Source organism: Leptonychotes weddellii, chromosome 16, assembly GCF_054177405.1.
Source record: "Leptonychotes weddellii isolate Sample4059 chromosome 16, ASM5417740v2, whole genome shotgun sequence".
Lineage (NCBI taxonomy): Eukaryota > Metazoa > Chordata > Mammalia > Carnivora > Phocidae > Leptonychotes > Leptonychotes weddellii.
In genome coordinates this window covers 32,494,065-32,518,662 of record NC_138384.1, presented here as the reverse complement: position 1 = coordinate 32,518,662, position 24,598 = coordinate 32,494,065, and the positions used below count along the sequence as shown (strand labels likewise).

Sequence of the window (24,598 nt, the reverse complement as noted above, 5' to 3'; positions counted from 1 at the left end):
TTTCAATGGAGACATGTAAAGGAGATGTTATAAAACAACTGAAAATCTAGGTCTTTCTTGTTTGCTGATCTCTGTACCTGTTTTTAAACCTACACACACAAAGAATATATGTAAATCTATTTAAGTGGTGCAATCTCAAACTAAAGATTTTCCATATCCTTTTATGTTTATAAACTATACCTAAATTCTATTTTAATATTCATCAAACAACTCAGAATAACAATAATCTAATGATGTTTAAAAAATGGCTTTCTGGATTATAATTTTTTTCTCATTTATAACTATAAGAAGCTTGTACTCTCCAATAATTAGAAAACTAAAATTAATCTTTTATTTCCTTCAAACCAGTTACTTTTAGTAAAAGATAAATCAATTTTAAGAATCACCAAAAGTTTTAATTAGTCATGTATATTATATTCTCTTAAATATTTACAATAAAGAACAAAACCAACATTCTAAATTATGTAGTAGCTTGCTATGGACTGAACTGTCACACACACCCCCATTCATATGTTTAAGCCCTAACCCCCAACCTGTAAGTATTTGGAGGTTAGATAATGAGGTTTAAAGTCACAGGGGTGGGGCCCTCATGATGGGATTAGTGGCCTTATAAGGGAACCAGAAAGCTCTCTCTCTCTCTCTCTCTCTGCCAGATCTCAGACTTTGAGCCTCCAGAACTGTGAGAAGATAAACTGCTATTGTTTGAGCCACTTAACCTATGGTATTTTGTTATGGCAGCTGGGGGGGAAGGGAGAACCTGCTGTGTGTGTATAACAAGATTAATGTATGTTTCCAAATAAAATGCTGATCACATTTTGTTGAACAATTACAGGGACTCCTAACAAGTTTATTGTCCTTCCCTTTTTCTTTAACCAGGATATTAAAAACAGGTTACTTTTCCCAAAAGATTACTTTATGCCAAATAAAACAAGGTCAAGATTTGCAATAACTTGTGCCCTACAGAAACTGGAATGCATTACAGCGTAACATGTAAACCTTATACTTCAGCAGTTAATTGGAACAAATGGAAATGATTTAAATATTGATATAATCTCCTACAAAGAGACTTAAATCACAAAGTCCAATTTTGTCAGAATTTAACAAATTTAGTTTAAGCGGTAAACTCAGTCAAATGGTAAGCAGGGAAGTTTAACTCTACTTCAGAAAACATGACTAAATTCTTTTTATACTGCATACTCAATAAACTCGTAATATCAATAAAACTACAATTCTCCTTACACAATCTTCCTTCCTTGCATTTCTACCACAGGCCCATAAAAGATACTGAATAAAACATGTAACATTTTCTTTTACAAGATTTGATCAAGGTACAAGACTGCTCTTAAAGAATGCACTGACATCAGCATGTTATTTTTAAAAAAGTCTCCAGCCATTTCAAATTACTCCTTATTTAAAGAAAAAAAATTTTTTAAGGAAAGGGGAGGAGAGAGGTAGTCATTTTGAAAAAATTCTCTCAGTAGAAAAGAAAAAAAATCACACCCAGATCTGCACACTGAAAAAAGGGCCTTCGAATGGTTTTAATTGAGACTTTTAACTCAATAGATTGTAAGGAACGTCCATGATTCCAGTAAAGAATGAGGCATGCATAAAACTAAGAAACAGTAAAATGAGACTTTTAAAATTACAGCTATGACACTATTAATTTTGTGTAAAAAGAAGTCATTTAAAATTCATGAAACTACATATAAATTTTTTAAAAAGATCATGAAGCAGAAACGCCAAATTTTTAACAGCGGATACGGCGGCGAGTGGGGGAGGTGAGGAGCGCCCAGAAGGAAAGGGCTTCAATGGGGGCGTTATTCAATAATGTTCCACAAAAAAAAACAATGTAAAGATTCACGATTATTTCCGTCAAAAATATAAGAAATATATTTAGGAGGAAAAATGTCCAAATTCGCCTAAACGTGAAACCATTGGATTGCGGCCCCTTTAGTCACATTTAAGCGTCCCCCCCAGGTGGGAACAGTTTTGGGGGATCACAGTATACATCTGATGGGAACAAAGCAGCCCTGCGTGGCAGGAGCGGCTTTCGCAGCCAGGAGCCAGGAGCCTGGACTCGGAGTCGGGCACATTGGGCATTCTCGTCGGGGCAGAAAGGGGCTGAAGGGGCCGTGCTCGTCCACTTAGGCCACTGCCCCCACACTCCCGCCGCTGTCACCCAGAGCCGGCCGGGCGACTCTCGGAGGCTTCGGACAGGGCGCCCCGACCGCTCCAGACAAACCCACGCCTCCCTCCCGCGCCACGGGCCGCAGGACACACACAGTCGCCCGGCTAACGCCGCCAGGTGGACACCGGCCGGACTGCGACCCCGGGAGTCTCCCTGGCATCCCCTCGGCTCAGCCCGGCCTCCCACCGGGCTCCCACCGTGGCCACCGAGCCCAAGGGCCAGACCACCCGGCGAGGCGGCCTCTCCACAGCCAACGGCCGCCGGCGACGGCCGCCCGTCCGCCCGCCCGCGCACCCGGCCCGCCGGCCCCCGGCGCCCACCTGTTGGTCGCACTCGGGGCACGATTTGGTGGCCATCTTCACTTTCTTGGCTCGAGTTGCAGACATGCTCATCTACAGCAGCAGCGGCGGCGGCGGCGGCGGTGGCGGCGACGGCAACGGCGGCGGCTGCGGCTCCTCCCCTCGTACCTCAGCGGCCCAGCCTCCACCCGCCCGATCGCCGCTGGCCAGACCGAAGCTTGAACGGGAGCGCGCGCGCGAGCTCGCGCGGAGCCTGCGTGCCGGGGAGGGGGCGGGGCAGGGCGTGCGCCCGCAGCGGCCACGGGCCTCTCGCGCCAGCTCCGCGGGAGCGCGGAGCGCGCTCCCACCCGCACCAAGCCGGTCCTCGGGCACGTCCCGATTCTCACGAGAGGAGACCGTCTGAATCATCCAGCGGCACAATAGCCACGCCTTCTCTCGGCCCTGCGGACTGCGTGGGGGCGCGGTTTGGGCGGGACTCGGCAGTAACGGGCGTCGGGTTTGGCCAACGAATGCACAGATAGGGCGGGTCGTGGTGCTGGGCACGCCCTCTCCCCGGGAGGAAGGAGAACGTGAGTGAAAGAGGCGAAAGGAAAAGAGCTTACGCTGGTCTTGGCATTTAATACACTTCAGTAAATGTTAGCAACTCTAATTATTGAGGAATTGTAATAGATACCTGCTGAGTCTGCAATATGCCAGCCCTGGACTTGGCACTTAGACATAAAATTCAACATTAAGTCAAATATTTACTGAAGGCCAATTCTGCCAGACAAATGTGAATACTAGGAAATGCCCGCCCCCAAAACATATCCAGACTACTATGGTAGATGGCCTAACTCGAATACAGCAGAGCTGGATTGTTGATGGGAAGAATAAATCGGCTGACTATTTAGAGCTTTATATCAAAATTTACAATCCTCTTGGCCTTTGACCTAGCCTTATAATCTAGCAATTCTGCCCCTAAGAAACTGTGGAAAAGATATTTTCCACCTGTACTCAAATCCATTTGTGCAAAGATGTTGGACTTTGCGGCACTACTTGTCAGAGCAGAATCAGAAATAACCCAGATGTCCGACAACAAATTGCTTGAGCAAATTAAGATATGCATACAAGATATTGCTGCATCTCTTTAAAGAATGAGATAGATCTATGTGAAGTGATACAATGATCTCCAAAATACAGTGTTAATTGGAAAAACAAGGCACAAAACACCTTAAGATTGTGCAAAAATAATATGAAAAAATATACTTGCATATGCATTAAGAAACTGGAGAAAAGAAACTGGGGGACAGGAATAGGAGGGAGACTTATTTTTCATTCCATATCCTATTGTTTTATTTGATTTTTCTACTAGGTCAACCTAGTATGTCCTTTTCCCCCATTAAGGGAAAAGGATTTGAACACAACTACTGAGCTACTGAGGAAGCCAGCAGGCCCACTGTTGAAGGAGTTAGTAGTCCTAGAAAACTTCCTGGAAAAGTTGTCACCATAGCTGAATCCCTAAGGATATCAAGTGGCGTTCTCAATCAAAAGTGAAGCCCTACCAGGCAGATGGGGACAGTATAAGCAAAGGCAGGAGAGGTCAGCAATTTGGTGTTGTGGGAACACCAAGTCCAGATCAAAGAGTTAAGGCTGGGGAAGTGGGCCATATCCTGTTATGCAGGGTCTTTGCTACCACGGGAAGAAGTTAAAGCTTTATCCTGAGGGCAATGGGACACCAGGGTGGCTCAGTCGGTTAAGCATCTGCCTTCAGCTCAGGTCATGATCCCAGGGTCCTGGGATAGAGCCCCAGGACTTCCTGCTCAGTGGGGAGGCTGCTTCTCCCTCTCCCTCTGCTCTGCCCACACACTGTGCGCACATGCGCGCTCTCTCTCAAATAATGAAATCTTACAAAAAAAAAAAAAAAAGGTCAGTAAAGAAGGAGATGGGAGGGATTAACAAAGTATGAAGGCTGTAGTTATTAGCAGAACTTGAAAAGCCATTTTGCTGGGGCAGAGAGTGATCAGGGATATTTCCAGATGACTCTGAAGTTTCTATTGCAAAGGACTGGAGGCATAGAAGTAACAGTGGAAGATAGCACTGCAGTTTTCCCAGAATGGTGTGGGGCACAAATGAGAAATCTAAGCCTGCAATCCAGGCCCTGAGGAGTTTTCTGAAATTTTCATTTGAATAGGTCCTTTTTCAAAATTTCCTCAAAAGGCCACTTGGCTGGAGTAGTGTTAAGGAAGTGGTCTTTAAAAATTTTATGGGGTTTCTGAAATGGTTTATGTGCCAGAGACTGAGAGTTGGCTGATGCAAACTCCATCTAGGTCCCCCCTTCTCTCTAGCTGCCTTCTAGCTAAGAGTGATCATGTGGTGTTATCTCTGGCCAATAAGATATAAACCAGTCTGCTGAGTGAGATTTTTTTTAAAGGTTCTGAGTTCTTGATAAAAATGAACAGATTGATGTGAAAAACCTCTTTGTCCTTTGCCTTTCACACTTTTTCTTACTGTGTGTGGAGCATGAACATGAGACCCTGAAGGTACAGAAGCCATCTTATGATATGCGATAATGAGGTGTCGTGTTAGTTATCTATTGTTATGTAACAAATTACCCCAAAACTTGATGGTTTAAAACAACAAACATTTATTATCTTGTTTTCTGTGGGTCAGGAATCCAGGTGTGGTTCTGCAGTCTCATCTGAATGCTCAACTAGGGGGAGATCTTTTTCTAAGCTCACTGTTTTGATTGTTGGCAGGCCCCATTGTCCCTCATCACATCCACGGGGTCTCTTCACAACATGGCAATTGTGAGCTGCCTCATAATATGGCAATTTGGCTTTCCCGAGAAAAAAGAATGAGAAAGAATGCGCATGAAAAAAGCAACATTCTTTTTATAACAATCTGAGAAGTGGCATCCCCTTACTTCTGCTATATTCTATTAAAAGCTAGGGGTGCCTGGATGTCTCAGGCAGTTGAGCATCCAGTTTTTTATTTTGACCCAGGTCATGACCTCAAGGTTCTGGGATCGATCCCTGGATCCAGGCTCCATGCTCTGCAGGGAGTCTGCTTGAGGATTTGTCTCCCTCTCCCTCTGCCCCCACCCTGGGGGCATATGCGTGCACGCACTCTCAAATAAATAAATCTTAAAATAAAAAAAAAAGCTAGTCACTAAGTCCAGCCCACAATCAATGAGAGGAGATTACACAAGGGCAGGAATACCAAGAGGCAGGACTGCCTACCCCAGATGCCATGCATGGAACTATGATCAATCCACTAAGGATGAACAAAAAGCTATAAAGTGCCTGGGTCCCTGACTGCATTGTTAAGTACCTACCCCAGGCATGGCCTGTCTCCCTAGATTCCTTAAAATGTGAAAGAGGGAAAATAGTTCAAAATAAGACACAGCTCCACCCCCACCAGAATAGATAAGAAGAATAACATCAAATGTTGGGGGGGGGGCAGTAAAAAATGGTGTAATCACTTCGGAAAAAGGTCTAGGAAAACTAAATATACACATAGCCTATGACCCGGTATTTCCAATCTTAGGTATTCATCCAAGAGAAATGAAAACAAATGTCCACAGAAAGACTTGTGCAATAATATAAGTTTTATTTATAATAGGCTCAAATTGTGAAAAAAAAAGAACCCACAAAGGTAAATAGATAAATTGTTATATTCATTTCATGGAAAACTAATCAGCTTTTAAAAGGAATGAAATATTGATACATGCAACAAAATGGATTAATTTCAAAAACACTATGCTTAGTAAAAGAAGCCTTACACAAAAGAGCACATACTGTATTTATGTGTAGTTCTAGAACAGGCATAACTATTCCATGGTAGAAAAAAATCAGAGCAGTGCTTGCCTCTAGGGGTAAGAGTGGGGATAAAATGAAAAGGTATGAGAGAACTTTCTGTACCTTCATACGGGTTTGTGTTACATAAATGTTTGCATTTATCAAAACATACTGAATAGTACAATTAAGATTTGGGCATTTTATCAAATATAAATTTACAAGAACAAGAACCTTAAGCCAAGGGCGCCTGGGTGGCTCAATTGGTTAAGCGACTGCCTTCGGCTCAGGTCAGGATCCTGGAGTCCCGGGATCGAGTCCCGCATCGGGCTCCCTGCTCAGCAGGGAGTCTGCTTCTCCCTCTGACCTTCCTCCTTCTCATTCTCTCTCTCTCAAATAAATAAATAAAATCTTTAAAAAAAAAAAAAAAGAACCTTAAGCCAATATTGAACTCCAGGTAATGACAGGTATGCTGAAGTATTTAGGGTGAAATGTGCTAATGCCTGCTACTTTACATTGAAATGCATTAAAAAAAAAAAGGATAGCTACATGAGTAGCTAAGTGATAAAGTATAGTAAAATGTCAATGGTATAATCTAGGTGGTTGGCATACAGGTGTTCACTGTAAAATTCAGGTATTTTGTGTGTTTGAAAATTTTCTTTTTTTTTTTAAGATTTTATTTATTTTCCTGACAGAGACACAGCGAGAGCAGGAACACAAGCAGGGGGAGTGGGAGAGGGAGAAGCAGGCTTCCCGCGGAGCAAGGAGCCCGATGCGGGGCTCGATCCCAGGACCCTGGGATCATGACCTGAGCCGAAGGCAGACACTTAAGGACTGAGCCACCCAGGAGCCCCCAAAACCTACTTATTTAAGCCACTGTTCATTAGGTTTTCAATTATTTGCTATCAACATATTCCTTACTTACACTGATACCAAAACAAGGGTTTTCTACAAAGTGGATGAGACTGGCCCTAACACTTATTCATTCATTTAACAAACATTTACTAGGTATCTACCATGTGCTGGACCTTGTGCTCTCAATGCAGGTATGATCTTGTGAGCAAAAAAGTCCCTGCTGTTCTGAATTTTATAATCTAGCAGAGAAGATGACAAACACATACTATCACACAAACACATGTGATCACAATTATGAAGGAACCATACTGGGGTCCTAAGGCCATGACAAGGGGACCTGACCGATGGTGGGGTGGGGTAATCAGGTTAAGATGTCCTGGAGGAAATGTGTGTGACAGGTAGAGGTAACGACGTGAAGAGCAGTAGCAGCACAAACAAATTAGCTGAGGTCAAAGGAAGTGAAAGGAGGCTACTGTGGCCAAAGCACCAACAGAAAGAGGAATAGAGAGTCCAACATACTGACAGGTCCTGGAAGAGTCCACTTTCCATTGGCTTTTGATGCTTTCTCTAACTTCACCCAAGATCTTTCATGCATACTGTTAAAGTGGCTGTAGGTAGGCAAGAAACAACAATTGTTGGAGAGGTTGTGGAGAAAGAGGAACCCTCTTACACTGTTGGGAATGCAAGTTGGTACAGCCACTTTGGAAAACAGTGTGGAGGTTCCTCAAAAAATTAAAAATAGAGCTACCCTATGACCCAGCAATTGCACTCCTGGGTATTTACCCCAAAGACACAGATGTAGTGAAAAGAAGGGCCACATGCACCCCAATGTTCATAGCAGCGATGTCCACAATAGCCAAAATGTGGAAAGAGCCGAGATGCCCTTCAACAGATGAATGGATAAAGAAGATGTGGTCCATATATACAATGGAATATACTCAGCCATCAGAAAGGATGAATACCCACCATTTGCATCAACATGGATGGGACTGGAAGAAATTATACTAAGTGAAATAAGTCAAGCAGAGAAAGTCAATTACCATATGGTTTCACTTATTTGTGAAACCTAAGGAATAGCATGGAGGACATTAGGAGAAGGAAGGGAAATATGAAGGGGGGAAATCAGAGGGGGAGACGAACCATGAGAGACTATGGACTCTGAGAAACAAACTGAGGGTTCTAGAGGGGAGGGGGTGGGGGATGGGTTAGCCCGGTGATGGGTATTAAGGAGGGCACGTACTGCATGGAGCACTGGGTATTATATGCAAACAATGAATCATGGAACACTACATCAAAAACTAATGATGTACTGTATGGTGACTAACATAATTAAAAAAAAATTGCCCTGTCTGAGAATACTGAATTTGCTAACTAGTTGATTTATCTAGAGGTCCCTGCATATTTCAGTGTGCAATCAATTGTACTTTTAATACCATAAGCCATGAAAAACAAACAAACAAAAAAGTGGCTGTAGGTGCTCTAGTCTCACTGTAAGCAATTAGACCAAGGCAGGAGCTTCTTTAATAACAGCTATTATGTACATAATAAACCAAAATTCAAAGCCACTTTTGTTTTTTGTTTGTTTTTAAGTAAACTCTACCCCCAACATGGGGCTCTAACTCATTACTCCAAGATCAAGAGTTGCATGCTTTACTGACTGAGCCACCCAGGCGCCCCTCAAAGCCACTTCTTACTCCCTTTTGTAATCAGGACCCAAGCTACCTCAGGGACATGGTGGGGAGATGAGATGTAGCAACCTCTACCTCCACTTTCTTTCTTTCTTTTGATACTCAACCAAGGAGCTTTTTAAAGCTTTGTTTTCTTTTCTGGGAAAGGAGAATAAGAGTACTAGGATGCTTGGCAGATGCTTGGTGTGTATAAAATTTATCATTTTTCCTGAAAATCCAATATAGCTCCTAAATACTTACAAATTTAAAGCTACAGTTCCGGGCGCCTGGGTGGCTCAGTTGGTTAAGCGACTGCCTTTGGCTCAGGTCATGATCCTGGAGTCCCGGGATCGAGTCCCGCATCGGGCTCCCTGCTTGGCGGGGAGTCTGCTTCTCCCTCTGACCCTCCCCCCCATGCTCTCGCTCTCTCTCATTCTCTCTCTCTCTCTCAAATAAATAAATAAAAACTGAACTATAATTAAAAAAAAAAAGCTACAGTTCCTACTTTTCCAAGGTAATGGAAAGATGATCATCATCATGATGAAAATGTCATCATTCCATGTTGAGTCTGTTGACATTTATATTCCATATTTTCAAAAAGGAATGATTTTTAAAAAGATACAAATAACTGCCATGGGGCGCCTGGCTGGCTCAGTCCGTGGAAGTGTGCAACTCTTGATCTCGGGGCTGTGAGTTCAAACCCCACACTGGGTGTAGAAATTACTTAAAAATAAAATCTTAAAAAAAAAAAAAAGCCAAAGTAAAGACAAAGAAAGAGAAGCCTCTCTTTGTCCTGAAAGAAAGCTTTTCTTTTGTTCCTATGGGGCCAATAATGCCCTGGGTCAGGGAGCACTTACTGCAGAAAAGCCATAGGCTCACAATGACTGAAGAAGTCAGCCCTCTTTTACAGCTGCAAACCTCTAGACAGTCCAAGGCAGGCACCAGCCTTCACTGAGCACTGAACACAGCTCAACTGGCCTGCCCTGGACACAGAGGGGCCTCCAGAGGTATCCCACACACCTTACTTTGCCTTGTTTGCTCCTACTTTTCATGGTATTAAATCATATCTATTGGGCATCTACTCTGTGCCTGTGCTTTACATTAACTGTCCCTCTTCCTCCCCAAGCCCTGCAAGGTAGTATCATGAATTTCATTTCATAGTTAAGTAAAGTAAGACTCAGGAATGGTATCTATCAGTCAGGAATCTTTCTTTTGCCAAAATGGAAAGCCTAGCTCTCCAAAATGGCTTAAGCAAAAAGGGTATTTACTATCTCACATAACCAAAATACACTAATAGTAGTACAGGCACAACTCAATCCATATGCTTGCTCACAAGAACTACAGGGTCCATTTCTGCCTCTCAAATCTACACCCCTTGTTGGAGGTGGTAAGGATGATTGATGGGATAACTCAACATCCTATAACTGCTCCTTTCCCATCTCATCACATTTCACTGGTTCTTTTTGGAAGAAACCACTCATTTGGGCTGAACAGATCTGCTGTTTTAGACCAAAGTCCAGCATCCAGCTCGGGAAGTCTGACAAGGGGTCTGAGAATTGAGGGAAGGATGGATGGCCATGAAGCAACTACTACCCAGACTAAGCAACTATACAATACCACTTTCTTTCACATTGGTCCTCTGTGACCATTTGACTTCACCCTTGTGCTTGCTGCCTTTCATATAAAGTCCTTCCCACACTTCTGGTTTTAGCCTTGTTACCCTATCTAAATCTCAGGCTTCATTCTTCATCCTATACTCTAAATCTCAGGCTTCATTCTTGAGAGTAAGCAGGAGTCCAAAAAAACACTGAATAGATTCCTTGACAACCCAAGGATGGAGCAGTAAAATGAGCAGGTGACTCCAGACCAGGGCACCCAGCCAGGGGAGTAAATTAGAACTGAAAGACACTGCTTACAAATCTTGTGTCATAGTACTGGGCTGCTTCTACTCAAAGGAAGGGACATTTTTTTTTTTTTTTTAATTTGCAGTAATGCATCCCATGGTCTTTAAATCTTTGGCTCATAGTCAAATTCTACTTTAGGGGATTTCCATTCCAGCTTTCCCTCCATTCCTCGCCTTCCCTCCTTCCCCCTCTCTCTCTCCAGGTAAGATCCATTCCAGATGTCCTTCTCTCACCTCTTAGCTTTTAGGATTCCTTAATTCTCCTTCACAGATTAGACACAGCAGATCACCAGGAGGGAGAGAGGCAGGAAGAGGACCATCCCAGTAACTTTACCCCAACTTAATCCCTGGATGCCAGAAGGAGTAACTGCAATCTAGCTACACAATCATAAAGAGGCCATTAATTATGATGATAGGCCACTTATATTTTTCTTAAAATAAAGAATCAGAGTGGAAAACACATGAAAGAAGGGACTGGCTTTGTGTGACAGAATAAGTATCATCACTCAAAAGCACCACTGTGCCATGCATGTCTACCATGTGCATGGCTTTTGTGTTAGAAACATGATTTCTTTATTCAAAAAATATTTTCTGAGAGCCTGAGAGCTTTTGATGAGGTTGCTCATCTCCCTAAAACCCTCTTTACCTGGATTTTTGCATGACTGAGTCCTAAGCATCTTTCACACATACCTACACTCTGGGTTGTTCCACATTCCTCCAATGAAGAAGCCCAAAACTCAGGGGCAGCTTGTAGTTTTCCAGTACATTACATATCTTAGAGTCTTCATGTTCTGCCAGGATCTGGGAAGATATTAGGTTGAGCCATATGAAACTGCCTTTATATAAAAATGAAAATGTTGTAATTTTCAGGAAAAGAAAAGTTTTATTCAACCAAAATATGCACTGTTAGCATTAACTGCTTTCCCCCAATGATAAATTTCTCCAAATACTATATATTTATAAAATTCAGCATTGTTAAAATTTATTCAAATCCTTCAATTACTGTTCTCTATTAGAGAATGTTCTGTTTCTTAGAGTTCCAAATGATGACAGAGTGCTAATCTGTTGAAAAAAGGTCAGATGAGTGTGATGGATATGGCAAAAGTTCTTGGCCCAATGCAGTCATTCCCTATGGTGGTCTGGGATTTCACTGATCAAATGTTGTCATGGAAAAGTGTATGTCCATCCATGTCTGCTAACCAATGCAGAGTGCTTTTAGATCCATTTTTGATACATAATTTCAACTTCTTGACAATAAGATGCTACTGTTTTGCCTGAGTTAAAAGTAATGAAATACTCTCTTTGCAGACCACCATACAGTTACCAGAACCTTCTTTTTGGTTGCAATGATGGTTTTAACACGTTTGGGAACTTCTTCAACATCCAACCATTGTCCAGACCACTTTCATTTTTTGTCAAAGCTTATGATATTCTCCAAAATAGGTCTCTGCTCTTTTAAATCTTCAGGAATAAGCACATCTCTAAATATCTCAGTTTATGATTATCCATCAGTTGGTGTTACCTACCCACTTGTCCAACTTTTTCACCTTTCCTATTGCAGCCAGGTGTCGAGAAATTGTTGTAGCAGAAACTCCTAAGTCTGCTGCAAGGCCTCGAATTGCTGTTTTGGGGTTAGCTTCCACCATGGCTCTCAACTGATCTTCATTTAAAACAGATTTGGGTCTCCCTCGAGGCTCATTTTTCAGACTCAGATCCCCAGAACGAAATTTTTCAAACCACCACCGGATAGTCCTTTCACTAACAGAGCCTTTTCCAAAGACAGAATTGATGTTTCTACTTGCTGTGGCTGCACTATGTCCTAGTTTAAATTCATATAAAAATAGTATTCTCAAATCTTTCAAAGATATGGTACTGTTCACTTCTGTGGAAGAAATAAATAATAAAAATTCAACCATCAAAGGAAACTGAAGACCATAGTATCATTATGAATACTAAACAACACAACTGAAAATAGACCTGATATCAACTTTATCAATCATGGTCAAGTTTCAACTAGTCAAATATCAGCAATTTAATCTGGAGGATACATGTTTTTATCACTGTGTTCTGTTGCCATCAGTTTATATCAGGCGATGACTTTACAGCAGGAATACAATTTCCAGTGATTTTATAAGCATTACCATAAAAGAAATACTTTTGAACTAAAATATGAGTTGTGCTTTTAAATCTACAAACTCAATGCCTGCCACACAATTTTTTCAGCACTATCAAATTAAGATCTCAGATCAATTTAATGCTTGGAAAAAAATGCTCCCATAATGGGTTGATAAATACTTGCTTCTGATGTTTTCTGACAGAAGTATTTGTAGGTCTTCCTCTTCCCTATTTCACATGATCTGAATGACTGCTACTTCACAAGTTCTTTGTTTTCTAAATCCTTATTTACTATGGAATTTTTCTTCTTTTGCCTATTTCACCTTCTTGGGCTTCATAGTTAATTTTGGTATAAATGAATAAAAATAATATTTCAGGTATATGAAAGAACTGTCTTCCATTTTCCCCTGGCAGTCACGTATTCTAAATGGCCCTAGGGTCCACTGCCCAGTGGACTTTTTAAAACAACATTACATACATGTGTCCTAAACCTACCAAAGGGTTAAAAAGGAGAGGGAGAAAGAGAGAGAGAGGGAGGGATTAATTCAGCAGAATTCAAATCTGGACAATGTTTGGGAGGAACCTTGGGGTAGGAAGGGGGAAGTTTTTCTTTTCAGCAGCTAAATTTAATTCCAGCCCCTTATAAGTATATATTCCTCCAATAGTAACTTGTCTGCCTTTTTCCTCCCCTATGCTTCCAAGATAGTAAAGTGGAAAGGGAAAAGGTTTCTATTCCTTTCTATCATCATTTGAGTTCTAAATTATTTCAAATAAGTTGATAATCTTCTATTACGAAAGCAGAAAAAAAATTCTGACCTTAACTATAATATACTGTTACCAAAAAACAAACAAAAACATATACTGCAAGTGTAAGATAAATAGTAGGAAAGTGAGTAGCTTTATTTTAGCCCCTAATACACTGAATGTAATTACCCTATTGTTTGTAAATGGAATAGGAATAGGGGAGAGGTTTCCCATCAATATAGTAGATTTAATTAATGCAAGAAGTCACCTCTTCCACTTCCAACATGCTAGTTGAGATATAACCGAAAAACAAAACTTGTTTTAATACAGAGCTAAATCCAAAAGCAAAAGAGAATTTCCCAAGTGCAAAAAAGTGGGAAACACTCTAAAAAAAAGCACAGTGGTAAAGGGACACGTGAATAGAATTCATATCTCAGAACTACATACAAATAATGGAACAATCTGAAACAGAGACATTTTAAGACAAAATAAGATATTTTAAAACATGCCTTTAATATTCAAAGAGAAAACAAAGAAAACAGATTTCATTTGGCAAGAACAGGCCATTGTCAAAGAAAAAAACTCTCACATTATATTTAGTCGTCACATCTCCTTAGATTCCTCCAATCTCCGACAATGCCTTGGGCTTCCCTATTTTTCATGTCCTTGACTCTCAGAGTACCAATTGCTTTACCTTGTCAAATATATCTCATTTGGGTTTGGCTGATGTTTTCTGATGATTGGACTAAGTTTATACATTTCTGGCAAGAATACAAAGAAATGATGTATCCTTTCTCTATCATGGGTCTCAAGATGTGAATATGTTTTATTATTGTGATGTGCACCTTGACCACTGATTAAGATAAATTTTGGCAGGTTTCATCCCAGTAAAGTTACTATATTTCCCTTTGTGATTAATGAAGATCTTGGGGGACATACTTTTAATCTTTAAAAATTTTACTTCTCCTCAAATTTTCACTCACTAATTTTACAATCAATTGGTGGACGTTGTCTGCAACAATTATTACTGTGTTTAGCTAATGCTTATTTTCTACTTCCCTCAATCCATCCATCCTTCCACAGTTATTAACTGGAATTCTACTATAAGTGAGAACTGTTCATTTCCCCTTTTTATGTCTCTATCAGTATGGACTCATGGATATTTACTTTATTATTCTATGGATTATAATCCAATGATTTCATTATTTCTTTTGCTCAAATTGCTCCAGCTTTGGCCATTAGAACTCTTTTAGTTTGGCTCCCATGTTCTTTCAAACACTATCCCCCATCTTTTTTTTTTTTAAGATTTTTTTTTGACAGAGACAGCCACAGCGAGAGAGGGAACACAAGCAGGGGGAGTGGGAAAGGGAGAAGCAGGCTTCCCATGGAGCAGGGAGCCCGATACGGGGCTCGATCCCAGGACCCTGGGATCATGACCTGAGCTGAAGGCAGACGCTTAACCGACTGCGCCACCCAGGCGCCACCCCCAATCTTTTTTTTTAAGCACTTTGTTACCTGGCACACATCAAGGTGTTCCAGGCACCTTTAGTATTTTCTCTCTCAGTCCTGGAATCAACCACTTCTCCAAGAAGTGGAGAATCGGAAATAAAAAACTGGATCCTAGGTTTGTTCATTACTGCTGGGGTATCATACCTTTTAGTCACTCTTAGTAGACACAGCTAGGAAACATATGCAAAGTAACCTGATACATATACTGATATCTCAGACTCCAAAACCAACCCGCCAGAGTTCATTTTAGCCTTCTCCCTTCTTTATTTGTTAGAAATCCAGTTTTTGTTGTCCAAACATATTTACCTATTTGTTCAATTTGAGTACATACATAAGGCAGTTTCAGAACTGTAAATCTATGCCCTTGTGACAAATATATTTACTGACTATATTACAAATGTTGTATTACAGCATAAATGTGCAGTTCTTTTTATCTTTACCAAAATAACCTGGTCAGTTCTTTTTATCTTTACCATAACAGTACAGTCAAGATGTTATTTTCCAAAACAACTTGGAATAAAGTTCTTTTCTTCCCCATCCCCTCTAATGTCATTCCTTCCTCATTCCTGATACCCAGAGTTCCAATATCCTCACTTTTTTGCACCCATTTCCCACCTACCCCCTATAGGTTACCAATAATCACTTTAGTTTCCAGTTTATCCTTCCAGTATTGATTCTACAAAAATAAGCAGATACACGTGTACTGTCTTATATCACTTTCTTACACAAAAGACCATATACTATAGCTACTCCTGTGCTTTACTTTTGTCATTTAACAGTATATTATCTCAGAAACACTCCGTATCAGTTGATACAGACCACTCTTTTTTTTTTTTTACAGCTCCATTACTTCACTGAATGGATTTACCACATTTTAATCACTTTCCTATGTATGGGCATTTAGACTGTTTCCAATATTTTCCAGTTACATTGCATTACATTGCTGTAGTGATGTATGTATTTTTATATTGTTGGAGGTGTATCTTAACAGCAGAGTCCCAGAAATGGTCTTGCTGGGTCAAAAAGTAAATAAATACATATGTAGTATTTTTAAGTATCGCCAAATTTCCCTTTGGAAGGGCTATAACAACTCACATTCTCACCAGCAATGTACAAGAGTGCCCATTTCTCCACAGCTTCACCAACAAAGTACACTGTCATATTTTTAAATTTTTGCCATTGATAGGTATTATTTTAATTTGCAAAATAATCTTGAAAAAGAATGAAGTTGGAGAACTCACACTTCCTAACTTTGAAACTTACTACAAAGCCACAATAATTAAAACAATATGGTATGGGCATAAGAACAAACAAGACCAATGGAATAGAAAGCCCAGAAATAAACCCTCACACATATGGTCAACTGATTTTCGACAAGGGTGTCAAGACCATTATGGGAAAGCATGGTTTCTCAACAAATGGTACTGAGAAAACCGTGTATCTGCACGCAGTGTGAAGTTGGACCATAACCTATACCATATACAAAAACTAATTCAAAAATGGATCAGAGGGGCACCTGGGTGGCTCAGTCATTAAGCGTCTGCCTTCGGCTCAGGTCATGGTCCCAGGGTCCTGGGATCAAGCCCCGCATCAGGCTCCCTGCTCTGCAGGAAGCCTGCTTCTCCCTCTTCTACTCCCCCTGCTTGTGTTCCCTCTCTCGCGTGTCTCTCTCTGTCAAATAAATCAATAAAATCTTAAAAAAAAAAAAAATGGATCAGAGACCTAATTGTAAAAACTAAAATTACAAAAGTCTTAAAGAGAACATTGAGGAAAATCTTGATGGCATTGGGATTTGGCAACAATTTAATGAATATAACAACAAAAGTAAAAAAAAAAAAAAAACAGGTAAACTGGACTACATCAAAATTTAAAACTTCTGTGCAAAAGATACAATCAATAGTGAAAAGGCAACCTACAGGACGGAATATTTGCAAATCACATTATCTGATAAGGGGTAAATATCCAGAACATATAAAGAACTCCTACAACTCAACAAAAAAATACAAATAGCCTGATTTTAAAATGAGCAAAGGACTTATATAACTGTTTCTCCAGCAAAAATATACACAAAGACAACAAGGATTTAAAAAGATGCTCAACATCATTAATCATTAGGGAAATGCAAATCAAAACCACAGTGAGATTATCAACTCACACCCATTAGGATAGCTACTAACGAGAGAAAACAAGTATTAGCAAAGATAAAGAGAAATTGAAACCCTTGGGCACAATTGGTGCAAGCCTCTATGGAAAACAATTATGTTAGTTTCTCAAAAAAATTAAAAATAGAATTACCATATGATCCAATAATTCTACTTCTGAGAATATATCCAAAAGATCTAAAAACAGAGTCTCAAAGAGGTATTTATACACCCACATTCATAGCATCATTATTCACAAGAGGCCAAAAGGTAGAAACAACCCAAATGTCCATCAACCAATAAATGCATAAACAAAACATAGTAATTACATACAACAGAATATTATTCAGCCTTGAAAAGAAATTCTGACACATGTTACAACATACATGAACCATGAAGACATGATGCTAAGTAAAATAACCTGGTCACAAAAAGACAAATACTGTATGATTCCACTTAAATGACATACCTAGAATAGTCCCATTCTTAGAGACAGAATGTAGAATAGAGGTTAACAGGGGCCAGCGGGAAGGAAGGAATGGGAGTTGTTTAAGGCTATAGAGTTTGTTTCGGGAGACAAAAAAGTTCTGGAGATTGATAGCAAAAATGTGAAACTACTTAACACTACTGAACTATATATTTGAAAATGGCTAAGATGGCAAATTTCATATTTTTGTATGTTAACACAATTAACAATAAAAATCAAAGAAAAAATAGATAAGTTGGACCTCATCAAAATTAAGAAATTTGTGCATTAAAGAACACTATCAAGAAAGTGAAAGGAAAGGGACTCCTGGGTGGCTCAGTCCGGTTAAGCATCTGCCTTCAGCTCAGGTCATTATCCCAGGGTCCTGGGATCGAGTCCCATGTCAGGCTCTCTGCTCAGTGGGGAGCCTGTTTCTCCCTCTGCTTCTGCCTGCCGTTCCCCTGCTTGTGCTCTCTGACAAATAAATAAAAGCTTTAAAAAAAAAAGTGAAAGGACAACCTACAGAATGGCAAAAAAAATACTTGCAAATCATACTTCTGACAAGGGATTAATACTGAAAATATATAAAGAGCTTCTACAGCTTAACAAACAACCAAAACAACACAATTAAAAATGGGCAAAGGAGTTGAATAGACATTTCTCCAGAGAAGATATACAAATGGCCAATAAGCCCATGAAAAGATGCTTAACACTGTTAGTCTTTAGGGAAATGCATGTCAAGTAAGATAACAGTTTACACCTACGAGGGTGGCAATAAAAAAAAAAAAAATCAGGGGCACCTGGGTGGCTCAGTCTGTTAAGCATCTGACTCTTGATTTTTGGCTCAGGTCATGATCTCAGGGTCATGAGACGGACCCCCGCGACAGGCTCCTTGCTGAGCATGGAGCCTGCTTAAGATTCTCTCTCTCTGCCCTTCCCCACCTCCTCCAACCCCTGCTTACACACTTTCTCTCTGGGAAAAAAAAAAAAAAAAAGGAAAATCTAACAAATTTTGGTAGGAATATGAGAAATTGGAACCCCTGTGCATTGCTTGTGGGAATGTAAAACAGCACAACCACTATGGAAAACAGTTTGTCATTTCCTCAAAAGGTTAAACACAGAACTATCATATGACCCAGCAATTCTACTCCTAGGTATATATCCAAAAGAACTGACACCAGGGGTCTGAACAAATATCTATACACCAATGTTCATTACAACAACCCTAGTTGTTGCCCATTAGCAAATGAATGGATTAAAAAATGTGGCATACACCTAAAATGGTAATTATTCAGACATAAAAAGTAATGAAATTTTGATATATGCTACAATATGAGTAGACCTTGAAAACATTATGCTTAATAAAGTAAGCCAGACACAGGACAAATATTGTATGGTCCCACTTATATATGAGGTGCCTGGAATAGATAGGCACATTTACAGAGATACGAAGGAATGATTGCCAGGGATTGAGGGGAGGTGTTTGGGGGCAGGGCAGGGGTGGGGAGGAAGAGATTGCTTAATGGGTACAGGGTTTATGTTGGGGATGATAAAGTTTTAAGTAAAATACCAGTGATGGAGACACAGTATTGTGAATGTTTTTAATGCCACTGAATTGTACACTTACAAATGGTTAAAATGATAAATGTTATTTATATATATTTTACCACAATAAAAAAAAGGTCTAACTTTACCCTAGTGTCTGAAATACCACCTTTGTCATATATTAACTTTCCGTATGAATTTGGGTCTAATTCTGCACTTTTTATTCTTTTCCACTGGTCTATTTGTCCCTGCCAATGCCACAGTGTTTTAATTATAGAGGTTTTATCATATATATATATACTTTTTTTTTCTTTTAATTAAGTAGGTTCCACATACAATGTGGGGCTTGAACTCACAACCCTGAAATCAAAAGTTGCATGCTCTACCGACTGAACCAGCCAGGCACCCCAGAGGCTTTATAATATATTTTAATGACTGGTAGGGCTATCCAACCCTGATAGTTTCTCTTTTTCAGTATTTTCCTGGCTATTTCTAAAATCAGTTTTATTGGGGCACCCGGGTGGCACAGCTGGTTAAGCATCCAACTCTTGGTTTTGGCTCAGGTCATGATCTCAGGGTCCTGAGATCAAACCCCAAGTCAGGCTCCGTGATCAGCGTGGAGTATGCTTCAGATTCTCTCTCCCTCTCCCTCTGTCCCTCCTGCTCACGTTCTCTCTCTAAAATAAATAAACAAATCTTTAAAAATAAATAAAATACAATCAGTTTTATTGAGATATAATTCACATCCCATACAATTTACCCATTTAAAACGTACAATTTGGTGGTTTTTAGTACACTCACAGGATTGTGAATCCAGTTTTAGGACATTTTTCTACAAAAGAAACTCTGTACCCATTAACAACTGTTTCCCACTCTCCCCCCATCCCTTTCCAAGCCCTAAACCATTAATCTATTTATTATCTATAAATTTGCCTATGTGGACATTTTCTATAATTGGAATCATAAAGTATGTGATCTTTTGTGACTGGCTTCTTGCACATAGCACATTTTCAAGAGTCATTCATTTTGTAGCATATATCAATACTTCCTTTCTTTTTAGTGTCAAATAATATTATCATCAGTTGATGGATATCAGGACTGTTTCCACTTTTTAGCTATTAGAATAATGCTGCTAATAACATTCATGTATAAGTTTTTGTGTCCACTTCTGTGTTCAACTGTCTTGAATTTATACCTAGAGTAGAATTGTGGATCATATTATAATTCTATATTTAATCATCTGAGGAACTGGCAGATTGTTTTGAAAGTGTCTGCACCATTTTACACTCCTAATAGCAGCATATGAGGGTTTCAATTTTTCCACTTCTTCACCAATACTTGTTATTTTCTCTTATTATTGCATCTTAGTGGTGTGAAGTAGTATCTCATTATTTTGATCTGCACTTCCCTAATGACTAATAACGTTGAACATCTTTTGGTGTACTTACTGGTCATTTGCATACCTTCTTTGGACAAATTCCATTCAAATCCTCTGCCCAATTTTTAAATTGGGTTATTTCTCTTTTTATCATTGAGGAGTAAGAGTTCTTTATATATTAGGGATACAAGGTCCCTTATCAGATATGTGATTTGCAAATATTTTTCCCATTCTGTGAGTTGTCTTGATATCATCTGCAGCAAAAAAAAAAAAGTTTTAAATTTTGATATAGCCCTATTTATTTATTTACTTATTTATTTATGTCATTTGAGCTTTGGGTGTCATATTTAAGAAAACACTGCCTAACCCAAAGTAACTAAGATTTACTGTTATGCTTTCCTCTAGGAGTTTTATAGTTTTATTAGCTCTTACACTTAGGTTTATGATCTATTTTGAATTAATTTTTTTAAAATTTTTAAAAAATTTATCTTAGAGATATAGAGTGAGAGGGAGTGCATGAGCCAGGGGAGGAGCAGAGGAAGAGGAAGAAGCAGACTCCATGTTGAGCCCAACACGGGGCTTGATCCCACAACCCTGATATCATGACCTGACCCGAAATCAAGACTTGGATGCTTAACCAACTGAGCCACCCAGGCACCCCATATTTTGAATTAATTTTTATGTATGGCATGAGATAGGGTCCCAACTTCATTCTTTTGCATATCCAGCACGGTATCCCAATACCATTTGTTGAAAAGACTATTCTTTCCCATTTAATTTCCTTAGACTTTCACTAAAAGTCAATTGACAACTTTTCCGGCTATTTTTGCATGTTTATTTTTCCATATGAACCTTAAAATCAGCTTGTCTGACTCAATTAAACAAGCTGTTAGGATTTTTATTAAAATTGCATTGATTTTACAAATTAACTTAGGAGGATTAACATCTTTATGTTCAATCATCCTATTCAAGAACAAGGGATGCTTTACCATTTGCTTACATCTGCTTTAGTGTCTTTTAGGAGTGTTTAAAATTTTCCTTGTATAGGTTTTAGGCCATTCTTATTAAATTTATTCCTAAACATTTAACCCTCCATGTTGCTATTGTAAATGGGCTTTTCTCTAACATTATGTTCAGTATAAGCTATTTCTATATATGAAAGCTGATTTTTGTATGTTAATTTTAAATCCCGATACTTCACTCAATTCTTTTACTGTATGAGTTAGTTTTATTATTAATTCTCTGGAGTCCAGCTATACATGATCTGCAAAGAGATATTGTTCTACTTGTTCTTTACCCATTTTTATGCCTCTTACTGATTTCTCTTATCTAATTGCCTTGGCTAATTTACCTCTAACATAATGCTGAATAGTAGTGAAGATAGAGAGGATGCTTGCCTTGTTCCTAATATGAATGGAAATGCCTGTAGCATTTCCCCATTTAAATAAGATACTAGCTTTAATGCTAAGATATATACTTCTTCAAGTTAAAAAAAGTACTCTTCAAATTCCCTGTGCCTAGAATTTACTTTCCCTGGTTTTCGTATGTCTAGCCCCTTCATCCATTCATAACTTATAAAATATCTCCTCCTCAGAGACACATTCCCTGGACCACTCAATCAAAAGTAGCCTTCCAGTTAACCTATAGGACAGTATCTTATTTTAATTTCCTACCCAGCACTTATTACTAGCTGCTATTTTCCCTGTATATCCCATATATGTATTCCTATGCATATGTCTTCAACCACTATGACAGTACTGAACCTGTCTTGGAAGTAGATTTATTGCTGTATGCCCAAGATACATAGTACCTGGCATATGTTAGGCCCTCAGTAATTGTTTGTAATAAAACTACTACCATTTTGGGTTGACTACTGTTACAACAGGTGATTTTATCATAGGAAAAAATAGGAATAAAGCTAGAAACTCAAACAAAATTGAAGTGGGCAATTTTTTAGATAGTCTAAATCAGTGAATCAAAAAAAATAACTGGTACTTAAAAAAATTATAATATTAAAATCGAGGTTCCCTTTCTTCCAATTAACATTTTCTAATTAAAATTTCTCCTTAAAATTTGTTACAAAATTTATCAGTAAAGGAGTTAACATTTAAATTGGATAAAGATCAACGTAAATGACTTATTGTACCCAGTAAAAACCAAAGATACACTTCAATAGATTTTAGTATTACAATTCATCAGCAAAAATTTAACTCACAAAAAATTAATTTTAATTTTATATAATGGAAACCATAAAAAAACAGAAAGGTGGTAAACTCTCTCAATTACCTGTAAAAGGTGATGATTTCTCTGAGTGTTTTACTTTTAGAAGTTTCCTATTAATAAATACATAACCACAGGGACAAGATTTACATGCAACAGGAACCTGGAGGGGGAAAAGAGGAAAAAAATATATTACTATTTCACTATTTATTAAATTTCTGAAGTGTTTATGTGGTCTCTTCAACTAAGCAATAAGTTACTTGAAGGTAGATTTGCATCAAGATAGTGAATATATCCATCATCCCTAAGTTTCCTCATACACCTTTGTCATTACCCACCTACCTCTCCTTAGCGTCCCCCTCAATATCCCCAAGCAACTATTGATCAGTTTTCTGTCACTACAGATCAGTTTGAATTTTCTAGAGATTTATGTAAATGGAATCGTAAGTACATGCTCTTTGTTTAGCTTCTTTCATTTAGCATAATTATTTTGAGATTTGTCCATGTTTTTGCATATAACAAGTTCTTTCCTTTTATTGCTGAATATTATTCCATGTGAAGATACACCACAGTTCATCTGTACATGTTGACTGTTTTCTAGTTTTAGCTATTACAAATAAAGCTACTATGAACTTTCATGCAGAAGTCTTCGTATATATATATACACACACATTCTTTTCTCTTGAATAGCTAAAAGTGGAAATGGCTGGATCATATGGTAGGTTTAACTTTTTGAGAAAACTGCCAAACTATTTCCCAAAGAAATGTCCCTCCACATCCTCATCAATATTTGGTATGTTCTTTTTAACTTTAGTTATTCTAGTAGGTTCTCACTATGGTAATATGCATATCCCTACTAACTAATGATGTTGAGCATTTTTCTATAAGCTTATGTGTTGTCTGTAAGTCTACTCTGGTGAAGTGTCTATTCAAATTTTTGCCTATTTTTTAATTGAGTTGTTTGTTTTCTTATTATTAACCTTTAAGAGCCCTTTATATATTCTGGATACAAGTCCTCTAGTACATATATGCTTTGCAAAGGTTATTTGTTTGTGTCTTCTTTCCTTTTTCTAAACAGTGATTTTCAAAGAACAGAAGTTTTAATTTTGATTAGGTCCAATTTATCATTTTTTTCTTTTATGGGCCATGCTTTTGGTGTTATAACACCAAACAATTGCCTAAGTTCACAAAGATTTTTTTTGTATTTTCTGGAAGTTTCATAGTTTAAAATTTTTCATGTAGGCCTATAATCTATCTTGAAATATTATTTGTATATGGCACAGGTAAGAATTAAAGTTCATTTTTTTAAAAGAATTACTTATTTGAGAGAAAGAAAGAGAGCAGGGGGAAAGGGCAGAGGAAGAGGGAGAGAGAGAGAGAAACCTAAGCAGACTCTACGCTGAGCACAGAGCCTGACGCTGAGCGCAGAGCCTAATATGGGGCTCAATCTCACGACCCTGAGATCATGACCTGAGCCAAAACCAAGAGTCGGATGCTTAACCGACTGTGCCACCCAGGTGCCCCAAGTTCATTTTTTAAGACAGATATCAAAGTAACTTTTCCAACCACAACATGACAAAGTTAGAAACCAACAACAGAGGGGCGCCTGGGTGGCTCAGTTGGTTAAGCGACTGCCTTCGGCTCAGGTCATGATCCTGGAGTCCCAGGATCGAGTCCCGCATCGGGCTCCCTGCTCGGCAGGGAGTCTGCTTCTCCCTCTGACCCTCCTCCCTCTCATGCTCTCTGTCTCTCATTCTCTCTCTCTCAAATAAATAAATAAAATCTTTAAAAAAAA

The 24,598-nt window shown here is 39.0% G+C and overlaps 2 protein-coding genes across 5 annotated transcripts in view; both read right to left on the bottom strand.

Annotated features, from left to right (window-relative positions):
- LOC102742931 (UPF0547 protein C16orf87) overlaps positions 1-2,708 on the bottom strand; it is a 29,422-nt gene extending 26,714 nt beyond the window's left edge. For both annotated transcript variants that reach the window (XM_006729694.3, XM_031024139.2), the window contains exon 1: positions 2,509-2,708. In XM_006729694.3, coding sequence (XP_006729757.1) covers positions 2,509-2,580 — 72 coding nt within the window. In that variant the 5' untranslated portion in view covers positions 2,581-2,708. The remainder of the gene's footprint in view (positions 1-2,508) is intronic.
- The window catches only part of LOC102743244 (UPF0547 protein C16orf87-like), a 26,142-nt gene continuing 4,052 nt past the window's right edge, over positions 2,509-24,598 (bottom strand). Inside the window, exons 2-4 of one of the 3 annotated variants that reach the window (XM_081806640.1) lie at positions 22,870-22,966; positions 11,376-11,521; positions 2,509-5,302 (exon numbers count right to left, since the gene is read on the bottom strand). In XM_081806640.1, coding sequence (XP_081662766.1) covers positions 11,376-11,521; positions 22,870-22,966 — 243 coding nt within the window. In that variant the 3' untranslated portion in view covers positions 2,509-5,302. Of the gene's footprint in view, positions 5,303-11,375; positions 11,522-12,107; positions 20,838-22,869; positions 22,967-24,598 lie in introns of those variants that run through there. The other 2 variants (XR_014140881.1, XM_081806641.1) reach the window with 2 other exon arrangements.